The following is a 25,177-nucleotide window of genomic DNA, read 5'->3' as shown; positions in this document are numbered from 1 at the left end:
AGCAGCGGCCACCCCTGTCCCCTCGATGGAGGAACGCGTCCTCCACCACACTACGGTCCTCCACCGCATAGGATCCGCGATGGACCAGATGATGGAGAGGATGGACAGATGGGAGAGAAGTGGTCTCCTCTCTCCACCTCCGGCTCCTCCGATGCAGCCACCTCCTCCTCCCACTACGTCTGGCTCAGGCGCGCTTCGTTTGGCGCTCCCGAGGGAGTAAGATGGGGCGGTGGCTGGGTGCCAGGGATTTCTGCTCCAGCTCGAGCTGTACCTGGCCACCGTCAGACCTGCTCCCTCAGGAGAGGAGAGCGTGAGTGCCCTCATTTCCTGCCTGACGGGCCGAGCTCTGGAGTGGGCTAATGCGGTCTGGAATGGCCCAGACTTGGCGAGGGACCATTATCCAGAGTTCATCCGCCGCTTTCGGGCCGTGTTCGACCACCCTCCGGAAGGAAGAGCGGCGGGTGAACGGCTGTTCCACCTCAGGCAGGAGATGAGGAGCGCTCAGGACTTCGCGTTGGAGTTCAGGACCTTGGCTGCTGGGGCGGGGTGGAACGACAGGGCCCTCATAGACCACTATAGATGCAGTCTCCGGGCGGACGTCCGCAGGGAGCTGGCCTGTCGAGATGCAGCTCTATCCCTGGACGAGCTCATCGACATGTCCATTCGTTTGGACAATCTGCTGGCTGCCTGCGGGCGTTCAGAGAGGGTCCTGCCCGTTCCACCTCCGTGCACCCCCGCCCCTACCCCTATGGAGGTAGGGGGGGCCGTGCCAAGGGGCACCGGAGGAGCTGGCTCCTCCTGCACCAGCTGTGGTCGGAGAGGACACACGGCCGACCGGTGCTGGAGGAGCCAGTCTGGGAGTCGAGAGGGCAGGCAGAACACTTCTCGGTCACCCCAGGTGAGTCAGCACCAGATTCACCCAGAACCCCCTGTTGGTTACGTGTTCTTACCGGTTTTGTTTTCTACATTTTTTCCCTCTTCCCAGCATAGGGCGCTAGTCGATTCAGGCGCAGCTGGGAACTTTATGGATCGTGGACTTGCCATTAAGCTGGGCATTCCGCGGGTGCCGTTAGATTCCCCCTTCCCCGTGCACTCCCTAGATAGCCGACCATTAGGGTCAGGGCTAGTCAGGGAGTCTACGGTGCCACTGGACATGGTAACGCAGGGGAATCATAAGGAACGCATTAGTTTTTTACTTATTGATTCGCCTGCGTTTCCGGTGGTGCTGGGGGTCCCCTGGCTGGCTGGTCACAATCCCCGTATTTCGTGGAAACAGGGGGTTCTCCAGGGGTGGTCAGAGGAGTGTTCAGGGAGGTGTCTAGGAGTTTCCATAGGTGCCACGTCGGTGGAGAGGCCAGACCAGGTGTCCCCCGTGCACAATACCCCTGAGTACGCCGATTTGGCGATCGCCTTCTGTAAAAAGAGGGTGACTAAATTACCACCCCATCGACAGGGGGATTGTGCGATAGACCTCCAGGTTAACACTGCGCTTCCCAAGAGTCACGTGTACCCCTTGTCACAGGAGGAGACAGCGGCTATGGAGACATATGTCACTGAATCCCTGGGACAGGGGTACATTCGGCACTCCATCTCACCCGCTTCCTCGAGTTTCTTTTTTGTGAAGAAAAAGGAGGGAGGTCTGCGTCCGTGCATTGATTACAGAGGTCTAAACGCTATCACGGTGGGGTTTAGTTACCCACTACCTCTCATCGCTACGGCGGTGGAATCATTTCACGGAGCAAAGTTCTTCACGAAACTGGATCTCAGGAGCGCGTATAACCTGGTGCGTATCAAGAAGGGAGACGAGTGGAAAACCGCCTTTAGTACCACATCGGGCCATTATGAGTACCTCGTCATGCCGTATGGGTTGAAAAATGCTCCAGCCGTCTTTCAATCCTTTGTTGACGAGATTCTCAGGGACCTGCACGGGCAGGGCGTGATTGTCTATATCGATGACATTCTGATATATTCCGCCACCCGCTCCGCGCATGTGTCCCTGGTGCGCAAGGTGCTTGGTAGACTGCTGGAGCATGACCTATACGTTAAGGCTGAGAAATGTGTGTTTTCCAAACGAGACGTTTCCTTTCTGGGTTATCGCATTTCCACCACGGGGGTGGTGATGGAGTGTGACCGCGTTAAGGCCGTGCGTAATTGGCCGACTCCAACCACGGGGAAGGAAGTGCAGCGGTTCTTAGGCTTTGCCATTACTACCGGAGGTTTATCCGGGGTTTTGGCCAGGTAGCGGCTCCCATTACCTCACTGCTGAAGGGGGGCCGGTGCGTTTGCGATGGTCGACGGAGGCGGACGGAGCCTTCAAGAAGTTGAAGACCTTGTTCACCGACGCACCCGTGTTGGCGCACCCGGACCCGTCTCTAGCATTCATAGTGGAGGTGGATGCATCCGAGGCTGGGGTGGGTGCCGTGCTATCACAGCGCTCGGGTACGCCATCGAAACTCCGCCCCTGCGCTTTCTTTTCGAAGAAGCTCAGTTCGGCGGAGCGTAACTATGATGTGGGGGACAGGGAGTTGCTAGCGGTGGTAAAAGCTTTGAGGGTGTGGCGTCACTGGCTTGAGGGGGCTAAACACCACTTTCTCATCTGGACCGACCACCGAAACCTGGAGTACATCCGGGCAGCGAGGAGACTGAATCCGTGTCAGGCAAGGTGGGCCATGTTCTTCGCCCGGTTTAGGTTCACTATCTCCTATAGACCGGGTTCGCTTAACACTAGAGCCGACGCGCTGTCCCGTCTCTATGACACGGAGGACCGGCCCATCGATCCAACTCCCATCATTCCAGCGTCTAGGCTGGTGGCACCGGTGGTATGGGAGGTGGACGCGGACATCGAGCGGGCATTAGTGTTGGAACCTGCGCCTGCGCAGGTTCCCGTGGGTCGCATGTATGTGCCGCTCGGTGTTCGTGATCGTTTGATTCGATGGGCGCACACGCTACCTACGGCGGGTCATCCAGGTGTGGCGAGGACAGTGCAGAGTCTCAGGGGGAAGTACTGGTGGCCCACCTTGGCTAAGGACGTGAGGTCCTATGTCTCTTCCTGTTCGGTGTGCGCTCAGAGTAAGGCTCCTAGGCATCTACCGAGAGGGAAGTTACAGCCCCTCCCCGTTCCACAACGACCATGGTCGCACCTGTCTATAGATTTCTTGACAGATCTTCCCCCCTCTCAGGGGAACACTGCGATTCTGGTGGTTGTGGATCGGTTCTCTAAGTCCTGCCGTCTCCTCCCATTGCCCGGTCTCCCTACGGCCCTGCAGACTGCGGAGGCCCTATTTACCCATGTCTTCCAGCACTACGGGGTGCCGGAGGACATTGTCTCTGATCGAGGTTCCCAGTTCACATCCAGGGTCTGGAGGGCGTTTATGGAGCGGCTGGGGGTCTCGGTCAGTTTGACCTCCGGTTTTCACCCCGAGAGCAATGGGCAGGCGGAGAGGGTGAACCAGGAGGTGGGCAGGTTTCTGAGGTCGTATTGCCAGGACCGGCCAGGGGAGTGGGCGAGGTACATTCCCTGGGCTGAGTTAGCCCAGAACTCACTTCGCCACTCCTCTACTAACATGTCACCCTTTCAGTGTGTTTTGGGTTACCAGCCGGTCCTGGCACCATGGCACCGGAGCCAGACCGAGGCTCCTGCGGTGGAGGACTGGGTACAGCACTCCAAGGAGACCTGGAGAGCCGTCCAGGACTCCCTAAAGGAGGCCAGTGGACGGCAGAAGAGGAGTGCTGACCGCCACCGCAGTGAGGCACCCGTGTTCGTACCGGGAGACAGGGTCTGGCTCTCGACCCGGAACCTGCCCCTCCGCGTGCCCTGCCGGAAGCTGGGGCCGCAGTGTGTGGGGCCCTTTAAAGTCCTGAGGAGGATAAACGAGGTGTGTTATCGGTTACAACTCCCTTCCTATTACCGTATTAACCCCTCGTTTCATGTGTCTCTCCTCAGGCCGGTGGTAGCTGGTCCCCTGCAGGAAGGTGAGATGCTGGAGGTCCCTCCACCCCCTCTGGACATCGGGGGGTCCCCGGCGTACAGCATACGGGCCATTCTGGACTCGAGACGCCGGGCGAGGGGCCTGCAGTACCTCGTGGACTGGGAGGGGTACGGCCCGGAGGAGAGGTGCTGGGTGCCGGCGGAGGACGTCTTGGACCCATCCATGTTGAAGGATTTCCATCGCCTCCGTCCGGATCGCCCTGCGCCTCGCCCTCCGGGTCGTCCTCGAGGCCGGTGTCGGCGCGCTGCGGGAGCCGCGCGTCAGGAGGGGGGTACTGTCACGATTCCCACCGACGGTGGCGCCCCCTCCTGCTCGGGTGGCGCTCGGCGGTCGTCGTCACCGGCCTATTAGCTACCACTGATTCCCTTTTTGGTTTTCCCTTTTTGGTTTTGTGCACCTGTGTTTAGTTTGGTTAATTAGCGGGGCTATTTATGTTAGCTGGTCCGCTTCCGTGTTGTGCGGGATTATTTCCATTGTGACGGTTCATGTTCGTGTCGGCGCTATTTTACGCCGTGTGTACTTTCTCCCTTGTGTTTGGGAATATTTTGTTTGATGAGTGAGTGTACATTAAATACGCCACTACCCTGTGCTCGCTGCTTCCTGTGCCTCATTCCTTCACCACGACTGCCAATCCGTTACAACCTGTTAATTGAAAAGCATTCCAGGTGACCACATCATGAAGCTCGTTGACAGAATGCTAAGCGTTTGCAAAGCTGTCATCAAGGCAAAAAGCTATTTGAAGAATCGCAAATATAAAATATATTTTGATTTGTTTTACACTTTTTTGGTTACTACATCATTCCATATAGTTGTGATGTTTTCACTATTATTCTACAATGTAGAAAATAGTAAAAAATTAAGAAAAACCCTTGAATGAGTAGGTGGGTCCAAACTTTTGACTGGCAAATTAGGCGATCAAACATTACATTTTAACCTGTCTAGCTTGAATAGGTAGGTCTTTAGTTGTGTTTTAAATGATGAAATTGAAGCAGCCTCTGTGACATGTAGAGTGTTCCAGGGCTGAAGGGCCACATGTAAGACGGCCCTGTCACCGATGCTGCACAGGGTTGTGGTAGGTGTGACCAGGATACTTAGTCTGATAATTGAAGGGTGCGTGCTGGGGAATAGTTCTCTGGAGGTTGGCATATGTACAGTGCCTTCAGAAAGAATTCATGACCATTGACTTATTCTACATTTTGTTGTCATTTACATAAGTATTCACACCCCTGAGTCAATACTTTGTAGAAGCACATTTGGCAGCGATAACAGCTGTGAGTCTTTTTTGGACTCGAAGAGCATTCCACACCTGGATTGTGCAACATTTGCTGATTATTATTTTTCTAAATTCTTCAAGTTGGTTGATCATTGGTAGACAACCATTTTCAGGTCTTGCCATTGATTTTCAAGTAGATTTAAGTCAGAACTGTAACTAGCCCACTCAGGAACATTCACTGTCTTCATGGTAAGCAACCAGTGTAGATTTGGCCTTAGGTAATTGTCCTGCTGAGAGTTTAATTAATGTCTGGTGGAAAGCAGACTGAACATATATATATATATATATATTTACATTTGAGTCATTTAGCAGTCATTTAGCAGACACTCTTACCCAGATTGACTGACAGGAGCAATTAGGTTGAAGTACCTTGCTCAAGGGCACATCAACAGATTTCTTCAGCTTGTCAGCGTGGGGATTTCAAACCAGCGACCTTTCGGTTACTGGCCTGACACTTTTAACTGCTAGGCCAGTGTTTAGCTCCATTCCGTTTCTTTTTTATCCCGAAAAACTCCCAAGTCCTTAACAATTACAAGCATTCCCATAACATGATGCAGCCACCACTATGCTTGAAAATATGGACAGTGCTACTCAGTAATGTGTTGTATTGGATTTTCCTGAAACATAACATTTTGTATTCAGGACAAAAAGTGAATTGCTTTGCCACTTTTTTTACAGTATTACTTTAGTGCCTTGTTGCAAAGAGGATGCATGTTTAGAATATTCTTCATTCTGTACAGGCTTTCTTTTCATTCTGTCAATTAGGTCAGTATTCTGGAGTAACTACCATGTTGTTGATCCATTCTCAGTTTTCTCCTATCACAGTCATTCAACTCTGTAACTGTTTTAAAGTCACCCTCATGGTGAAATCCCTGACCGGTTTCCTTCCTCTCTGGCAACCATGTTCAAAGGGATATTCAATGTCTGATGTTTTGTTTTTACCTACACTGTACCTACCAATAAGTGCCCTTTGTGAAGCATTGTAAAACCTCCCTGGTCTTTGTGTGTGAATCTGTGTTTGAAGTTCACTGCTCGACTGAGGGACCTCATAGATAATTGTAGGTGTAATGTACAGAGATGAGGTAGTCATTAAAAAATCATGTTAAACACTATTGTTGCACACAGAGTGAGTCCATGCAAGTGACTTGTTAAGCAAGTGTTTACTCCTGAATTTATTTAGGCTTGCCATAACAAAGGGGTTGAATACTTATTGAGTCAAGATATTTCAGCTTTTAATTCATTTGTAAACATTTCAAAAAACATGATTCCACTTCGTCATTATGGGGTATTGTGTGTAGGCCAGGGATAAAATGTTAATGTAATCCATTTTAAATTCAGGCTGTAACACAACAAAATGTGGAAAAAGTTAAGGGGTGTGAATACTTTCTGAAGGCACTGTATGTAGGTGCATTCAATTGGATCCTATATTGAACAGGCCAAGACGTTAGAAGGGCATGCATAAGCTTCTGACTCCACAGTGGACAAGAACAAACTGATCCGAGCGATGTTACACAGTTGGAAAAATGACACTTTCTTGATGTTATAGAAGTCACAGATTGTTCTCTTTGGTAGCACACAGCAAGCAGTACCGATGCACCAAGTCTGGAACCAACAGGATCCTGAACAGCTTCTACCCCCAAGCCATCAGACTGCTAAATTGTTAGTTAAATATTTAACTACCCGGACTATCTGCATTGACCCTTTTTGCACTAACATTTATTTTATTTTACTCATCACATGCTTAAAATAAAAGTTAGTGCAAAAAAACAGTTGCTGCTACTGTTTATTATCTATCCTGTTGCCTAGTCACCTTAAGCCTAGTTATACAGTATGTGCATATCTGCCTCAATTGCCTCTTAACCCTTCACATCGACTTGGTACTGGTAACCCATGTATATTGCTAAGTTATGTGTTATTACTTTTATATTATTTATTTATTTTCTTTCTATCTGCAATGTTGGGAAGGGCCCGTAACTAAGCATTTCACTGTTAGTCTACACCTGTTCTTTACAAAGCATGTGACAAATACATTTTGATTTGATTTAATCTGATGTTGCGGATGTGTGCTTCAAATGAGAGGTTAGAGTCAAAAGTTACACCAAGGTGTCTGGTGCTGGGGGAAGCTGCAATGTTGTCATCATCCAGAAAAATTGCAGATGTGCTCAATATCCAATACAATATATTTGACAAATTATTGATTAAATTAAACAATAGGCCTACATGAAAACACAACAAGAGAAACATATTTATAGCTAAAAGGATTGCAAAGAGATGGAATGTGACCGGTGACTTAAAAAATTTACAAGTTAACTACCAGAATTATTTTAACATTCAAGAACATGAATAACTTTCAAGGACATAATATGTCAAATATACACAGTGCACAAAACATTAAGAACACCTGCTCTTTCCATTACAGACTGACCAGGTGAACCCAGGTGAAAGCTATAATCCCTTATTGATGTCACTTGTTAAATCCACTTCAATCAGTGTAGATGAAGAGGAGGCAACAGGTTAAAGAAGGATTTTTAAGCCTTGAGACAAATGAGACATGGATTGTGTATGTGAATGGGAAAGACAAATATTTAAGTACCTTTGAACGGGGTATGGTAGTACGTGCCATGCGCACCGGTGTCAAGAACTGCACCACTGCTGGGTTTTTCATGCTCAACAGTTTCCAGTGTGTATCAAGAATGGTCCACACCACCTAAAGGACATCCAGCCAACTTGACACAACTTGTAGTGTCCATGCCCCGGCAAATTGAGGGGGGTGCAACTCAGTATTAGGAAGGTGTTCTTAATCTTTTGTAAAATATATACACTGCTCAAAAAAATAAAGGGAACACTTAAACAACACAATGTAACTCCAAGTCAATCACACTTCTGTGAAATCAAACTGTCCACTTAGGAAGCAACACTGATTGACAATAAATTTCACATGCTGTTGTGCAAATGGAATAGACAACAGGTGGAAATTATAGGCAATTAGCAAGACACCCCCAATAAAGGAGTGGTTGTGCAGGTGGTGACCACAGACCACTTCTCAGTTCCTATGCTTCCTGGCTGATGTTTTGGTCACTTTTGAATGTTGGCGGTGCTTTCACTCTAGTGGTAGCATGAGACGGAGTCTACATCCCACACAAGTGGCTCAGGTAGTGCAGCTCATCCAGGATGGCACATCAATGCGAGCTGTGGCAAGAAGGTTTACTGTGTCTGTCAGCGTAGTGTCCAGAGCATGGAGGCGCTACCAGGAGACAGGCCAGTACATCAGGAGATGTGGAGGAGGCCATAGGAGGGCAACAACCCAGCAGCAGGACCGCTACCTTCGCCTTTGTGCAAGGAGGAGCAGGAGGAGCACTGCCAGAGCCCTGCAAAATGACCTCCAGCAGGCCACAAATGTGCATGTGTCTGCTCAAACGGTCAGAAACAGACTCCATGAGGGTGGTATGAGGGCCCGACGTCCACAGGTGGGGGTTGTGCTTACAGCCAAACACCGTGCAGGACGTTTGGCATTTGCCAGAGAACACCAAGGTTGGCAAATTCGCCACTGGCGCCCTGTGCTCTTCACAGATGAAAGCAGGTTCACACTGAGCACGTGACAGACGTGACAGAGTCTGGAGACGCCGTGGAGAACGTTCTGCTGCCTGCAACATCCTCCAGCATAACCGTTTTGGTGGTGGGTCAGTCATGGTGTGGGGTGGCATTTCTTTGGGGGGCCGCACAGCCCTCCATGTGCTCGCCAGAGGTAGCCTGACTGCCATTAGGTACCGAGATGAGATCCGCAGACCCCTTGTGAGACCATATGCTGGTGCGGTTGGCCCTGGGTTCCTCCTAATGCAAGACAATGCTAGACCTCATGTGGCTGGAGTGTGTCAGCAGTTCCTGCAAGAGGAAGGCATTGATGCTATGGACTGGCCCGCCCGTTCCCCAGACCTGAATCCAATTGAGCACATCTGGGACATCATGTCTCGCTCTATCTACCAACGCCACATTGCACCACAGACTGTCCAGGAGTTGGCGGATGCTTTAGTCCAGGTCTGGGAGGAGATCCCTCAGGAGACCATCCGCCACCTCATCAGGAGCATGCCCAGGCGTTGTAGGGAGGTCATACAGGCACGTGGAGGCCACACACACTACTGAGCCTCATTTTGACTTGTTTTAAGGACATTACATCAAAGTTGGATCAGCCTGTAGTGTGGTTTTCCACTTTAATTTTGAGTGTGACTCCAAATCCAGACCTCCATGGGTTGATAAATTGGATTTCCATTGATTATTTTTGTGTGATTTTGTTGTCAGCACATACAACTATGTAAAGAAAAAAGTATTTCATAAGATTATTTCTTTCATTCAGATCTAGGATGTGTTGTTTAAGTGTTCCCTTTATTTTTTTGAGCAGTGTATATATAAATACACACAATATTCAATTACGGTAAAAACAGTATTTTAGAACTATAGAAACGGTTTCAAGTCAAACTCCTCATTTTAAGGCCAAGAGGAGGCAATGTGTTGAGCCTGTGGATAAAGACTACCTTTGAAGTAGTTTCCTCTCAATGTCCCCTCCCCTGTGTGACATCTTTACCATATCGATTCCAATGTATCTCATCGACCTAATAGAATGTCCAGATTGTGCAACATGAACAGCAACTGGATTTTTTGTCTTACCGGTCTGTATATTGTTACGGTGCTCACTGATACAGGTCTTAAGGCTTCTGTGGGGTTTCCCTGTGTAGGAGAGACCACAGGGACATGTCAACATGTAAACAACATAGGTGGACATGGGTCTTTCTATAAACTAGGGTACCAGTAATTATTTATTGTAGTGGGCAACTGTTTGGAGCTGTTACAGAGTCATTAATAATAATTTGCCATTTGTTTTTATGTGAATACATTAAAATATAAATGGGGGAACATAGATATATTGAATATAATTCATGAGTTGAATCAAAACCTATGTTTAAACCCTTTTTAATGCTTGGAGTCTTCACAGATTTGTCATGTGACATTTGTCTTTAAATCATAAACTAAGCATTTAACAATTGAATTACACATTGAACTTGATCCTGTGAAATTCCTGGATATTGCTGTCGAAACAATATACAATACTCTGAGACCAGGTTGCATTTTACAGTGTGAAAGGTGTGAAGATAGTTTTCATGGGAACACATATACAAAATTCTGTCTGTTGCAAAATCAAAGAGTAATTTTAACATGATTAATAAAACAAAAATCCATACGGTCATTAACAGAGTTCTTCAATAATGATCCATAATACTGTAGTTGTTTGATTTACAGTTGATGTCAGCTGTTTAGTAGGATGGGACATTGTCGCGCTACATCAGCTGATTCAGGAAAGGATTTTCTGAATGTCAGTCAAGTGATAAAGAGCTCATGTGATACCGCACGCGATTGAACAACAGCCAACATGCTGGAATTAACGTTGATCTAGAGGTTTGAAAGAACATTTTTATGTCTATGTTGTTAGGTAAAGATAAATAGCCTAAATGTATTCCTGTGGTAAGATTACAATGACAGCTGTAGCCTAGTTTTCTGTTTGACTTACGGCTGATTTGTTACATTGAGCAGAGATCGTGTCAAGTTTATGAGGGAAAGTTTATGAGTGATGGGCGATAGAACACTAGCTGACTTGTGATGGGACAGTGAGTGAGAGTGCTATGTAGAGCCATCATCATGCGCAACATGATTGCAATGTGTACACAAAACATGCATTTCTAAAGTCTTTCCCCAAAAAACTTTCCGAATTAAATGTTGAATGCAAAGAAAGCATATGCTTGGGAGAATAATATCATGTTGGTTTGTATCAATCGTTTGGGTGTTTGTTTTGCAAACTCTCTCATCACATGTCTAGTAGCATAAAGAAACATCTTAGCAAAACACAACGGTCCATTGAGAGCCGTAAATTGGAATTAAAGAGGAATCACAACAACAACAAGTTTTTACTCAAAAGTAGTCTACTGATGTAGTTTAAGTATTATTGTGGATATATAACATCCAATTTTGTAGTTTTTCTATTAAAGTGTGATTTCTTTAGGGAAAACCTGAAAACATGTAAACATTTTCCATAGGCCTACTTGTCGTCATTTATTTATGAATCTATATTATTATTATTCTTTTACATGGCTTGCCTGTATACATTGTTAGACAGTTTAAAAATTCACTTTTTAATGCATTTGACAGGATTTTGCATGTCCTATTTACAATCAAATTGTATTTGGAATTTTACAGGTTGAAAGTTCAAAGTTGCATAATGTCCCAAAAAAAAGCTGTCATACATGCTAGCATAAGATGCAATAAGTAGATGAACGAGTCCCATTCTCTCTGAAAAGAAAAAGTGAAATGACAAAGTTGGAGAACCAGCATGAAGAATAAAAGACCCTAAAAAATATTAGGAAATATTAAACAAAGGACGAAACTACAACAAAACACACATGAGATGTCCCTTGCTGATAGTATCCTAAAAAAGAGGAATATTTCAAGCAAAGAGAAATACACTCTATAATGCATGTGCTTTCCAGAGAATGGAGAAGATGAGAGCAGAGCAAAAAGAGGAGGCCCAGAGAATGGAGAAGATGAGAGCAAAGCAAAAAGTGGAGGCCCCGAGAATGGAGAGGATGAGAGCAGAGCAAAAAGAGGAGGCCCAGAGCAACTAAAATGTGTTAAGAAAACACAAGAACATAATTGCAGAAAAAGGTAGAGAAGCTGGCTTTAAAAACTGGCTTTAAAAACATTTTTACAGAGAGCAGCAAGGTCAAAAGAGGAGCATGAAAGTGACACCAGAAATACAAAAAAAATATGGTCAGAACAAAGACAAACAAAGCAGAAGAATTGGCAAAGCAGGTGAAAGGACAACAAGAGAAATTGGAGGCAGAGAGAATTAGTCTATTAGCCAAAACAGACAGCACAGTATGTCACTACTACCATGGACCTCATTGACAAGGTCTCACCGAGAAAGTCAGCCATTTTCCGTCAGAAGAACATCAGAACCACAACAGAGGGGAAGTTGGAAGTGGCAGTTGTTGAAGCAGTAGCCAAAGTCCAGATAATCTGGAACAAGGAAAGCTTTGGTTTGTTCACTGAATATGATTAAGAAATACAAACTACAGAGACAGTTTGTAAAAAGATTTGGGTTCAGTAGAAAACTCTGAAGGCAAGCAACAACAACAAAAAAGCCCAGGAGGTGAACATAGATTACCTCAATCTAGTTTTAGCAGTGGAAAAATGATATGAAGCAGTCTCTCACAGTGCTTGATAAGAAAAAGGTGAGCAAGAAGACTGGGAAGGCAGCCAGCTTTCTTGACTGCTCCATTGCATCAAGAATTTCTCAAAGCCAACCCTTGTCTCGCAATAGGAGGTGCTGTGTTTTACAGATCAAGACCAAGAGAACTGCAAAACGTGTGGGTTGCCTCTGCGAATACTGTGAAAATATCTGAAATTACAGGCAGTGAATGGCCACAAAAATACACCAACCATAAAAGGTGTGTATGCATTCAGCAGTGTCACTAAGTGTGAGAAAACTACAATGAATGATTTCCAACATCTGCAGTGTATCAAACGGCAGTGCAAGGATTGTCGTGTCCATTGACTAAATCCACTTATTGCACCCCCCCGCCAACAAAAGGACACTGACATAGAGTGGAAAAGATGGGAGATTATCAGCCAAAAAGTAACAAATGGTAAACAAAAGTACACCATAAAAAAGTGATCACTGGTCTGTAAGCGTGGATCTATGAAGATGCTTATTGAGGAACTGAAACAAGAGGCTCAAGCTTTTTAAGAACACTTGTTTGTCAAGGACTGGCAGAACACAGTATTGGGCTTCCTGGACTTTGCTGAGAACTACCTTTGCAGGTACCAGCAAGAGCCCCAAGGGGCTTACTGACTCAAGAGAGTGCTACACTGCACCCCTTGGTAATGTACTATAGGGAAATGCCTGAAGATCATCACAGAAAGTTGTATGATAATATCAGATGACCTCAAGCATGACTACATTGCAGTCAATGGATTTCAAACTGCAGCTATTGATCACATGAAAAACCAAAGACACCTGAAGCTCAACAAGTTCTAAAGATACTCTGACGGCTGTGGTGCACAATACAAATAAAAAGGACTTACAGTACCAGTCAAAGGGTATTTTAACTATTTTCTACATTGTAGAATAATAGTGAAGACATCAAAACTATGAAATAACACATGGAATCATGTAGTAACCAAAAAAGTGTTAAACAAATCTAAATATAGTTTAGATTTCAGTTTCTTTAAAGTTGCCAGCCTTCGCCTTGATAACAGCTTTGCACACTCTTGGCATTCTCTCAACCAGCTTCACCTGGAAGGCTTTTCCAACAGTCTTGAAGGAGTTCCCACATATGCTGAGCACTTGTTGGCTGCTTTTCATTCCCTCTGCGGTCCAAATCATCCCAAACCATCTCAATGGGGTTGAGGTCGGGTGATTGTGGGGGCCAGGTAATCTTCTGCAGCACTCCATCACTATCCTTCTTGGTAAAATAGCCCTTACACAGCCTGGAGGTGTGTTTGGTCATTGACCTGTTGAAAAACAAATGATAGTCCCACTAAGCGCAAACCAGATGGGATGGTATATTGCTGCAGAATGCTGTGGTAACCATGCTGGTTAAGTGTGCCTTGAATTCTAAATAAACCACCGACAGTGTCACCAGCAAAACACCCCCACACCATCACACCTCCTCCTCCATGCTTCACAGAGGGAACCACACATGCAGAGATCATCCGTTCACCTACTCTGCGTCTCACAAAGCAATGGCGGTTGGAACCAAAAATCATTAAAAAATCTTCCTTTCCTGTGTCGGTCCTCATGAGAGCCAGTTTCATCATAGCGCTTGATGGTTTTTGCGACTGCACTTGAAGAAACTTTCAAAGATCTTGACATTTTCTGGATTGACTGACCTTCAAGTCTTAAAGTAATGATGGACTGCCGTTTATTTTTGCTTATTTGAGCTGTTCTTGCCATAATATGGACTTGGTCTTTTACCGAATAGTGCTATCTACTGTATACCACCCCTACCTTGTCACAACACAACTGATTGGTTCAAACGCATTAAGAAGGAAAGAAATTTTACAAATTAACTTTGAACAAGGCACAACTGTTAATTGAAATGCTTCCAGGTGATTACCTCATGAAGCTGGTTGAGAGAATGCCAAGAGTATGCAAAGCTGTCATCAAGGCAAAGGATGGCTACTTTGAAGAATCTCAAACACGTTTTTGGTTAGTACATGATTCTATATGTGTTACAATGTCGAAAATAGTAAAAATAAAGAAAAACCCTTGAATGAGTAGGCGTGTCCAAACTTTTGACTGGTACTGTACAGTCGTGGCCAAAAGTTTTGAGAATGACACATTCATTTCCACAAAGTTTGCTGCTTCAGTGTCTTTAGATATTTTTGTCAGATGAAATTCTGAAGTATAATTACAAGCATTTCATAAGTGTCAAAGGCTTTTATTGACAATTACATGAAGTTGATGCAAAGAGTCAATATTTGCAGTGTTGACCCTTCTTTTTCAAGACCTCTGCAATCCGCCCTGGCATGCTGTCAATTAACTTCTGGGCCACATCCTGACTGATGGCAGCCCATTCTTGCATAATAAATGCTTGGAGTTTGTCAGAATTTGTGGGTTTTTGTTTGTCCACCCACCTCCTGTGGATTGACCACAAGTTCTCAATGGGATTAAGGTCTGGGGAGTTTCCTGGCCATGGACCCAAAATATCAATGTTTTATTCCCCGAGCCACTTAGTAATCACTTTTGCCTTATGGCAAGGTGCTCCATCATGCTGGAAAAGGCATTGTTCGTCACCAAACTGTTCCTGGATGGTTGGGAGAAGTTGCTCTCGGAGGATGTGTTGGTACCATTCTTTATTCATGGCTGTGTTCTTAGGCAAAATTGTGAGTGAGCCCACTCCCTTGGCTGAGAAGCAGCCCCACACATGAATGGTCTCTGGATGCTTTACTGTTGGCATGACACAGGACTGATGGTAGCGCTCACCTTGTCTTCTCCGGACAAGCTATTTTCCGGATGCCCCAAACAATCAGAAAGGGGATTCATCAGAGAAAAATGACTTTACCCCAGTCCTCAGCAGTCCAATCCCTGTACTTTTTGCAGATATCAGTCTGTCCCTAATGTTTTTCCTGGAGAGAAGTGACTTCTTTGCTGCCCTTCTTGACACCAGGCCATCCTCCAAAAGTCTTCGCCTCACTGTGCGTGCAGATGCACTCACATCTGCCTGCTGCCATTCCTGAGCAAGCTTTGTACTGGTGGTGCCCCGATCCCGCAGCTGAATCAACTTTAGGAGATGGTTCTGGCGCTTGCTGGAATTTCTTGGGCACCCTGAAGCCTTCTTCACAACAATTGAACCGCTCTCCTTGAAGTTCTTGATGATCTGATAAATGGTTGATTTAGGTGCAATCTTACTGGCAGCAATATCCTTGCCTGTGAAGCCCTTTTTGTGCAAAGCAATATTGATGGCATGTGTTTCCTTGCAGGTAACCATGGTTGACAGAGGAAGAACAATGATTCCAAGCACCACCCTCCTTTTGAAGCTTCCAGTCTGTTATTCGAACTCAATCAGCATGACAGAGTGATCTCCAGCCTTGTCCTCGTCAACACTCACACCTGTGTTAACGAGAGAATCACTGACATGATGTCAGCTGGTCCTTTTGTGGCAGGGCTGAAATGCAGTGGAAATGTTTTTTGGGAATCAGTTCATTTGCATGGCAAAGAGGGACTTTGCAATTAATTGCAATTCATCTGATCACTCTTCATAACATTATGGAGTATATGCAAATTTCCATCATACAAACTGAGGCAGCAGACTTTGTGAAAATTAATATTTGTGTCATTCTCAAAACTTTTGGCCACGACTGTATATCTGATGTTAGCTATGCTGGGTCTGATTTTGACTTCCCTATACAACACAACTATTCTGGCTCCAGGCATGGTAAAGGTGCCAATGATTGGACAAGTGCAGTAATCAAGAGCCATGCCACCGCAGCAGTGAAGTTTGGCCAAGTCCTGATCAGAAATGCGAAGGAGCTCTACAACTACAGCAGAGACAATCTGAAAACGGAAGCATCTCCAGATACAGTACCCATTACCTCCGTACCATGTTCTTCATTCCCAGTGAGTACATTGAACAAAAGTCTATGAGAATATGTTGAGCAATGGAGAGAGGTGAAACTTCATAGTCTGCGTGGTAAGTAATATATTGTTTACATTATGTAAATCATGTCTGATAATAAATTACTTATTTCAATAACCTCATGTGATTCTTTGTTTTCATACCATAACTTTGAAAGAAATCCCAGAAAACAGATGTGCCAGAGACCCGATGTGCCAGAGACCAGATGTGCCAGAGACCAGATGTGCCAGAGAACCGATGTGCCAGAGACCAGATGTGCCAGAGACCCGATGTGCCAGAGACCAGATGTGCCAGAGACCCGATGTGCCAGAGACCCGATGTGCCAGAGACCCGATGTGCCAGAGACCAGATGTGCCAGAGACCCGATGTGCCAGAGACCAGATGTGCCAGAGACCTGATGTGCCAGAGACCAGATGTACCAGGTGACAGTGACCAGATGGATGACAGCATCACACACACACACACACACGGTGCTGGAGGAGTATTGATGGTAGTAGTGATAAAGAGATATATTAATTTCATAAAGCCAGAGAACATGCTGTATGTGAAAATAGGGTACGCAGTGTAACACACCCACAATGCTTGAAGACTTAATTATATTAATTTCATTATTGATTATTATTGTCAATGATTTTCTTGACAGAACCCATTGTATTATTTTATTATATTATTATTATATAAGCTGTTAAAAAATATAGAAATGGTGTTAGCTTTTTCATTCTTCAGGAATGTTCAGCATGGCTATTAATTATAGGGAAATTGACTAAAGCACAAAAAGACTTGGCTATATAATAGCCGGGTGTGGGGGCTGTCAGCGACCCAGAGGATTGGGTGATCTCGCTTTCCGAGGCCGACGTGAAAAGAGTTTTTAATCAGGTCAACAACTGAAAAGTCACGGTCCCCAATGGTATTCCAGAGAACATTCTCAGAGCATGTGCAGAACAGCTGGAAGGCAAATTCACAGTCATTTTTAACCTCTCCTTGTCCCCTCATGTTTTAAGATGACCACAATCATTTCTGTTGCTAAGAATTCTAAGGCTTCATGCTTTCAGAGGCTGGTTATGGCACTAAATTATGACATTAACTCCACCATCCCAGCCACCCACTCCAATTTGCATACCGCCAACACAGAGCCATAGACGACGCAATCTCAATTGCTCTCCAGAAGAATAACTACGTGAGAATGCTGTTCATTGGCTACAGCTCAGCATTCAACATCATTGTCCCATCCAAGCTCGTCACCAACCTTAGGACTCTGGGTCTGAACACCTCCCTCTGCCACTGGATCCTGGACTTCCTGACTCAAGATCACAGGAGGCAAGATCACCTCCGCCACGCTGACCCTTAACACAGGGGCCCCACAGGGGTGTGTTCTTAATCCCCTCCTGTACTCCCTGTTCACCCACGACTGTGTGGCCACGCATGGCTCCAACACCATTATCAAGTTCGCTGACGACGCGATGATGGTAGGCCTGATCACCGGCGACGATGAGTCAGCCTACAGGGAGGAGGTCAGTGACCTGGCAGTGTGGTGCCAGAGCTACAAACTCTCCCTCAACGTCAGCAAGAACAAGGAGCTGATTGTGGACTACAGGATAAGGGGGGGCGGGCACGCCCCCATCCACATCGACGGGGCGGGGCGGCAGTGGATCAGGTAGACAGGTTCAAGTTCCTTGGTGTGCAAATCACTAAAGACTTAAAATGGTCCTAACACACACATGCACAGTTGTGAAGACGGCCTGACAGTTCCTCATCCCTCTCAGGAGGTTGAAAAAGTTTGGCATGGGCCCTCAAATCCTGAAAAGTTTCTACAGCTGTACAATTGAGAGACTATTGACTGGCCACATCACTGCTTGGTATGGCAATAGCCCCGCCCTGGATTGCATGGCACTACAGAGGGTTGTGAGGACAGCCCAGTACATCAATGTGGCCGAGCTCCCTGCCATCCAGGACCTCTATATCAGGTGGTGTGAAAGGAAGGCCCGGAATATCGTCAGACTCCAACCACCCAAACCATAGACTACTGTCTCATCGTTGTCGATGATCAGGCCTACTACTGTTGTGTCATCAGAAAACTTAATGATGGTGTTGGAGTTGTGCTTGGCCACACAGTCGTGGGTGAACCGGGTCTACAGGAGGGGACTAAGCACGTACCCCTGAGGGGCCCCAGTGTTGAGGATCAGCGTGGCAGATGTGTTATTACCTACCTGGGGCGGCCCGTCAGGAAGTCCAGGATCCAGTTGCAGAGGGAGGGGTTTAGTCCCAGGGTCCTTAGCTTAGTGATGAGCTGTGTGGGCACTATGGTGTTGAATGCTGAGCTGTAGTCAATGAACAGCATTCTCACATAGGTGTTCCTTTTGTCCAGGTGGGAAAGGGCAGTGTGGAGTACGATTCAGGTTGCACTCGTGAAACCCTGTCCAAGGTTTTTTCAGGGGGGTAATCCGATTTGGCCACAATGTCTCTCACGTTTGGGAGTCTTTTAAAGACATTACGTGGGGAATGTTAAAGATGGGTTTCAGTTGTGGGTCAGTGTCAACAATGTACCAGTGCTTCCTGTTAAATGCCTTCCCCAAGGGTGAGTATCGGGTGAAACATAAGCATACGTTCTGCCTTTTCTTTTAATTTTGGTTGAAGGTTTTCCAACTGTTATCCCTTCAAAACAATCACTGTCACATTTTACCCAATTTTCTTTATACGTCCTTTCCTTAAACTTTTGTATGAGATCCGTGGTCTGTTTCTGGTACAAAGCATCAGAGCTACATATCCTTTTAATTAGGCTGAATTGACTTAAAGGGAGACTTTTAATGAGTGGACATGGATGGAAGTGGTCCCCTCTAAGGAAGGTGTTCCTATCCGTAGGTTTCCTGTAGAGATCTGTAGAGAGGGAGGTTTTGCCCATAATAACCATCACATTAAGAAAACTGATTTGGGATAGGTCATAGTTAATGGTGAAACGAAGGTGCTCATTCATAGAGTTTAGATAGGCATGGAATTCCAAAAGTTCTTCCTGGGTCCCTGTATACACTATAGATCAGGAAAATATCATCTAAATATCTCAGAATTAGGAAAATATTGGGAAGAAAGGGGTAAAGTTCTGGATTCAGCACCACCTGTTTTTCAAACACTCCTAGATACATGTTAGCATAATTAGGAGCCATAGTGCTCCCCATCGCTGTCCCTTTGGTCTGGAGGAAAAGGCTCCTCTGAAGAGAAAATTGTTGGAGGTTAGCACCAGTTCATCCAAGTCCACAATACAATTGGTGCTGGGAAGAGCATTAGGGGTCATTGAGGTAGAACATGAGGGCCTCTAGGCCGCCCTGATGGGGGATGTTAGTATATAGGATGGTAACATCAAAAGAACAAAACATTTGATTTTCTGGTATACAGTCCACAGATTTAAGGAGATTGATAAACTCAATAGAGTCTCTGGTGTACGTGGGGAGAGAGCTTGCCCAGGGCTTCACTAAATGGTTTACAAAGGTTGAAATGTTCTCTGTCAGAGATCCGTTTCTACTCACAATAGGTCAGCCTGGTATAGCTGGCATCTTTTTAATTTTAAGGAGAGTATATATGACAGGTGTGGTTGGGCAGTCAACTTTCATATATGCATATTCTGTCTTTGTAATTTCCTCTTTATTCAAAAACTTAAGACAGTTCATTATGGATCAGAGACTTGAATTGATTAGTAGGATCCCTAGGGAGTCTTTGCAAAATGAATAATCTCTGAGAATTTCCTTTCCATAGTCTGCAGCATTTTACATCACTATTGCATCTCCTTTGTTGGCAGGTTTTATAATGATAGTGGAGTCATTCTTGAGTTCCATAAGGGATTCTTTCTCTGCGTCAACATATTGTGGAATACCTTGTATTCTTGTTTCTTAGCCAGGAGATTATGTACATCTTGCTCAACTAGGTGACAGTATTTTTCAAGAGAGGTATTTCTTTTGGGAGGTATACATGTGCTTTTTCTCTTAAAATATGTATTTTCCCTTATCATGTCCGCAGAGCTAGAGTCAAGTTCATTGTCATTCTGGTTATCAATGGGAAGAGCATTAGCACTATGTCCTGTCTGGTTACTTGTCTCATTCAATGTATTTACATTGGCAGGTGCATAGGGAGCAACCCCATTACCAAATAATTCAGTCAATCTCAAACTGCGGAAAAACTTTGGAAGTCTATAATGGTATTAAAGTAATTGGCCTGTGCCGTTGGGACAAATGACAGTCCCTTACCTAAGGCAGATGAGCATGTGTCAGATATAGACCTGTTTGACAAGTTCATTACAATGTCTTCCTCCGTGTGAGTCAGAGGGACTTCGGGTGTTGTGCGTTATCCACACTGCAATGTTTTGAAAGGTGGGCTCTTATTTTGAAGGTTCTCTCATTACCATACAAGTGATGTCATCGTTTGTGCTGCATGCAAAATATTAGTTGGTTTAGAGCTCCACAGCGGAGGTGTCGTAATTCTCATAAAACCTAGCGGTCAAACAGGGAAGTAGTTCCAATGGTTTTTCCACCATTAATTTTTCCCATAGGGGATTTTTTTATAAACACTTAATAAGGGCTGTGTAGGCTTACCCTGGCTTGACGCTTTGATAACCATGTAAATCTCTCTCGAATATGGTGACTTTGATCAATATAGTCGGCTGTATTTACTCTCGGATTCGAAAACGCTAATTGGCATCATGCAAGACTACAAATCCCTGCAAGCTCCTGCACGTCATCTCTGACGGATACCTTTGCTAACAGGTATTGTGCCCAGGAGGTTGGTGGAACCTTAATTGGGGAGGATGGGCTCGTGGTAATGGCTGGAGATTTTTTTTGCGGGTAAATACAGGCGAATATATTGACAGTCTCCTTGGCCTAGAGATTTACACGGTTATCAAAATGTCACGCCAGGGTAAGCCTACACGAAACACAGCTCTTAAAAAAATTCCCATGGGAAAAATTATTGAAACCATTTCCCTGTTTGACTGCTAGGTTTTATGGGTAGTATAACCCATACCGTGGTACTCTATTGTCGCTGCGCGTTGACTGACAAGAAAAGACTAGGGGGGCGTGGACTCAATTCTCCACACGCTCAGCATAACCTTTTTAACGGCATCTGCGACGACTATTAATTACATTGTTTACTTCTGTTCATCTGTTATTGCAATGGCACAAGCCGATTCAAGAAACGAAGTAGCAGAGCGCATTGGATACATCACACGAGTCCAGAGTTTCAGCGCGTGCCATCGATTGCACAGGTACCAGTGCAATCCTTTTCTATCTTTTTGTTGTTGTTGTTGAAAACGACGACGCAATAGGCAGCTTAATGCAGGGTTGCCATCTAGAAACTGTCGCAGAGGCTGCGAGACGAGTGCAAGATGGAAAGCATTTTGGTATTATTGTGTTTCCAGTGAGCCGTTTTATTTGATAGAGGGGAGAGTTTTTAACGAAACGAAACTGGAATCAATTATAACCTGTTGCGTCAATCCCGGAAGATCATGGGAACTGTAGTTTTATTGTAGAGACAGCTAAGCCATTAACTTCTTAAAATTGTTAAAGGTTTTATCATATTTGTTGAATTGAAACCTCATGTATTGTGTTGTCTCTCCAGCCCGACGTTGAGTGATGAGGTAAACAAGAGGATATTTGGGAAGTGCAACAATCCCAATGGCCATGGACACAACTATAAAGGTCAGTCATTGGCCAAGGTCTCATTCAAACCATGCACGTAGGACCAATTCTGTTGTCAGTTATTGACTGATTCACAGTTGGCCTATAGGTTACATAGCTGGCCTGTTCCATAACTTCAAACTGGGTCTAACCCGATGTTTATCTAAGGCTCTGTTTTGTTTTTACTTTTGTAGTAGAGGTGACAGTACGGGGAAAGGTAAGTCCCACCTGAGACTTTGCGTCGTACCATATTCATAAAAACACGACTTACAGAACATTGTCATGGTTGCTAGTGGAAGAAACACACCAGTAAATCACATGGCGCTCTCATGATATGAAAGCAGTCTGCCTCCTTGGTAATGAATGTTGGAGACGCACAGACCGTCACAGAGCTTCTCTTTGTCCATCTCCAGATCGATCGTCACACAGGCATGGTCATGAACATTACAGATCTGAAGCAACACATCGAGGTGAGACACTCCCTTTCTTCCAATCCTGGATTTGACTTTTTGATTTGAAGCTAAGGCTATGCTTTGATAGCGTAGGCTGCTAGACCATTCATTTCTTCATTCATTTCACATTTATAGTACATAAGGAAAATGCAGAAATGTATTACTGTTATTTACAAACTCATGTATAATCCTGATACAGGAAGTCATCATGATTCCGTTGGACCATAAAAACCTGGATAAGGACGTCCCCTACTTTGCCAATGTTGTCAGGTGTGTGCTCCTTTACTGGACCGTAGCCTTATGTTTATGAGTAACGGGTGGATTTTCAGTTCGGAGCACGTGATTCAGAGTTTCTATGGTTTAACTGGGTTTTTTTTGTCTGCTGTGCAGCACAACAGAAAACGTGGCTGTATATATCTGGGACAACATGGTCAAGCAGCTACCAGCCAATCTTCTCTACGAGGTCAAGATTCACGAGACTGACAAGAACATTGTTGTATATCGAGGAGAATAGCCAGCCACCTTCAGTGCCTTGTAATTAGTAAGATATTTACTAATATATATTATGTAGTATGCACATCTCATGTTTTGAGTTCATAGATGGACTTATACGGTGTGTTAAGTGTTACGATAGAGTACAGAGTTCAGGTTATACTATTGAATAGTATTGTGCATCATTTGCTGGTGCAATCCACTCTACGACTTTGTTACAATAATAAATGGAATAGCTAAAATTTAAACATGTTGCTTGTGCCTCTCTACAGTGCATCTGCAATAGAGAACATATAGAATGTACCTGACTACAGATTGACCACTAGAGTGCAGGATCTGAATGCCTCATAGCCCAGTAAGCAGCTTGACTTGACTGAAATGTCTAGTACAGGGGTGTCAAACTCATTCCTTGGACGGCATAGTGTCTGATGGTTTTTAGTTTTTCCTTTTAATTAAGACTTAGACAACCAGGTGAGGAGCGTTACTTACTAATCAGTGACCTTATTTCATCAATCAAGTACAAGGGCTCCCGAGTGGCGCAGCGGTCTAAGGCACTGCATTTCAGTGCTAGAGGTGTCACAACAGACCTTGGTTCGATCCCGGGCGGCGCACAATTGACCCAGCGTGTGTGTGTTTTACCAGGGTAGGCTGTCATTGTAAAATAAGAATTTGATCTTTACTGACTTGCCTAGTTAAATAAAGGTTAATACAAACCAACAGGGAGGAGCAAAAACCTGCAGAGACTAAGCCTTGCGTGGAATGAGTTTGTGGTATAGTATGTCAAATCATCAAAACAAAAGTGTTCAGAGACAGTCACACTGTTTGTGGGAACAAGCTAAAATGAGCTTAGAAAAGCCATAGATGCTTATTGTTCCATTCTAAATTCTCATCAACTGATATTGATAAATTACCATTTAAAAAAAAAATATATATATATATATATTTATTTATTTAACCAGGTAGGCGAGTTGAACAAGTTCTCATTTACAACTGCGACCTGGCCAAGATAAAGCAAGGCAGTGCGACAAAAACAACAGAGTTACAATTAAACAAACATACAGTCAATAACACAAAATAAAATATAATCTATGTACAGTGTGTGCAAATGTAGAAGAGTAGGGAGGTAAGGCAATAAATAGGCCATAGAGGCGAAAATAGTTACAATTTAGCATTAATACTGGAGTGACAGATGTGCAAGTAGAGATACTGGGGTGCAAAAGAGCAAGAGGGTAAGTAATAATATGGGGATGAGGTGGTCGGGGGTTCTATTTACAGATTGGCTGTGTACAGGTACAGTGATAGGTAAGCTGCTCAGACAGCTGATGCTTAAAGTTAGAGAGGGAGATATAAGACTCCAGCTTCAGTGATTTTTATTTTTTTGCAATTTGTTCGAGTCATTGGCAGCAGAGAACTGGAAGGAAAGGCGGCCAAAGGAAGTGTTGGCTTTGGGGATGACCAGTGCAATATACCTGCTGGAGCGTGTGCTATGGGTGAGTGCTGCTATGGTGACCAGTGAACTGAGAAGGCGGGGCTTTACCTAGCAAAGACTTGCAATATTGAACAGTAGGCTACCATATTTCGTTATTTGCGTGGCACAATATTGTGGAGTGTCTCACATGGACTTGGAGGGGCTCTCTTTACTTTCCTTTTAAAATGATTAGATCTCGTGACTTGTATAAGATCCTACAGTATGTTCTTATACATGCACAGTCCTGGAACGTGAACTACACTCCCCACCATCTCGGTCGTCTCTTCTCTTGTTGTGAGCTCCTCCACAGATTAATAAAGCATGTATATACTGTAGTATATCCCAGCACCTTAACACCAGACCGCCCTTACGTGATCTATGGAGATAGTGCAAGTGGGAACTATGACTTTAACGAGTTGCCAGTAGTAAGGTATTTAATCTTCTACACATGAAATAACAAATGTTTAGTGATGCATGATTCTCTTTCAGACCTCCGGGTTAGCCACAGCTAGCACATACTGTAAATTAGAAGCAGTTTTTATGCTGGTACTGTAGAATCCTGAAAAAATGTCAGTCACAAATCATAGCTGACACAATGTCAACATGCTATAACTCATCATACAGTTCAGTGATGAGGCTTTGGGGCATTATGTGTGCTTA

At 44.8% G+C, this 25,177-nt stretch overlaps 1 protein-coding gene across 3 annotated transcripts; it reads left to right on the top strand.

The window, feature by feature from the left end:
• Positions 1-10,673: 10,673 nt before the first annotated feature.
• pts (6-pyruvoyltetrahydropterin synthase) lies at positions 10,674-23,297 on the top strand. Of its 3 annotated transcripts, XM_029764774.1 has the most exons (8): positions 10,674-10,710; positions 16,606-16,870; positions 21,612-21,693; positions 22,047-22,126; positions 22,300-22,322; positions 22,519-22,575; positions 22,757-22,827; positions 22,948-23,297. In XM_029764774.1, the coding sequence occupies exons 2-8, from the start codon at positions 16,654-16,656 to the stop codon at positions 23,069-23,071; spliced, it is 654 nt and encodes a 217-aa protein (XP_029620634.1). In that variant the 5' UTR covers positions 10,674-10,710; positions 16,606-16,653; the 3' UTR covers positions 23,072-23,297. The 3 variants fall into 3 exon arrangements, with proteins under 3 accessions (XP_029620634.1, XP_029620635.1, XP_029620636.1); XM_029764775.1 differs by lacking the exon at positions 10,674-10,710 and having other exon boundaries at positions 16,639-16,870; positions 22,303-22,322; XM_029764776.1 differs by lacking the exons at positions 10,674-10,710; positions 16,606-16,870 and adding an exon at positions 21,315-21,347.
• Positions 23,298-25,177: the final 1,880 nt, after the last annotated feature.

Source organism: Salmo trutta, chromosome 10, assembly GCF_901001165.1.
Source record: "Salmo trutta chromosome 10, fSalTru1.1, whole genome shotgun sequence".
Classification (NCBI taxonomy): domain Eukaryota; kingdom Metazoa; phylum Chordata; class Actinopteri; order Salmoniformes; family Salmonidae; genus Salmo; species Salmo trutta.
Note: the sequence above shows the minus strand (reverse complement) of the source record. Positions and strands in the feature narration are given on the sequence as shown.

What these genes read in the sequence shown, in the direction of transcription:
- pts (XM_029764774.1), top strand. Translation starts at nt 16,654, where the DNA reads ATGTGCCAGAGACCAGATGTGCCAGAGAACCGATGTGCCAGAGACCAG. An exon ending in GCGTGCCATCGATTGCACAG is followed by an intron (nt 21,694 to 22,046) that starts GTACCAGTGCAA and finishes TTGTCTCTCCAG; the next exon opens with CCCGACGTTGAGTGATGAGG. An exon ending in CCATGGACACAACTATAAAG is followed by an intron (nt 22,127 to 22,299) that starts GTCAGTCATTGG and finishes TTACTTTTGTAG; the next exon opens with TAGAGGTGACAGTACGGGGA.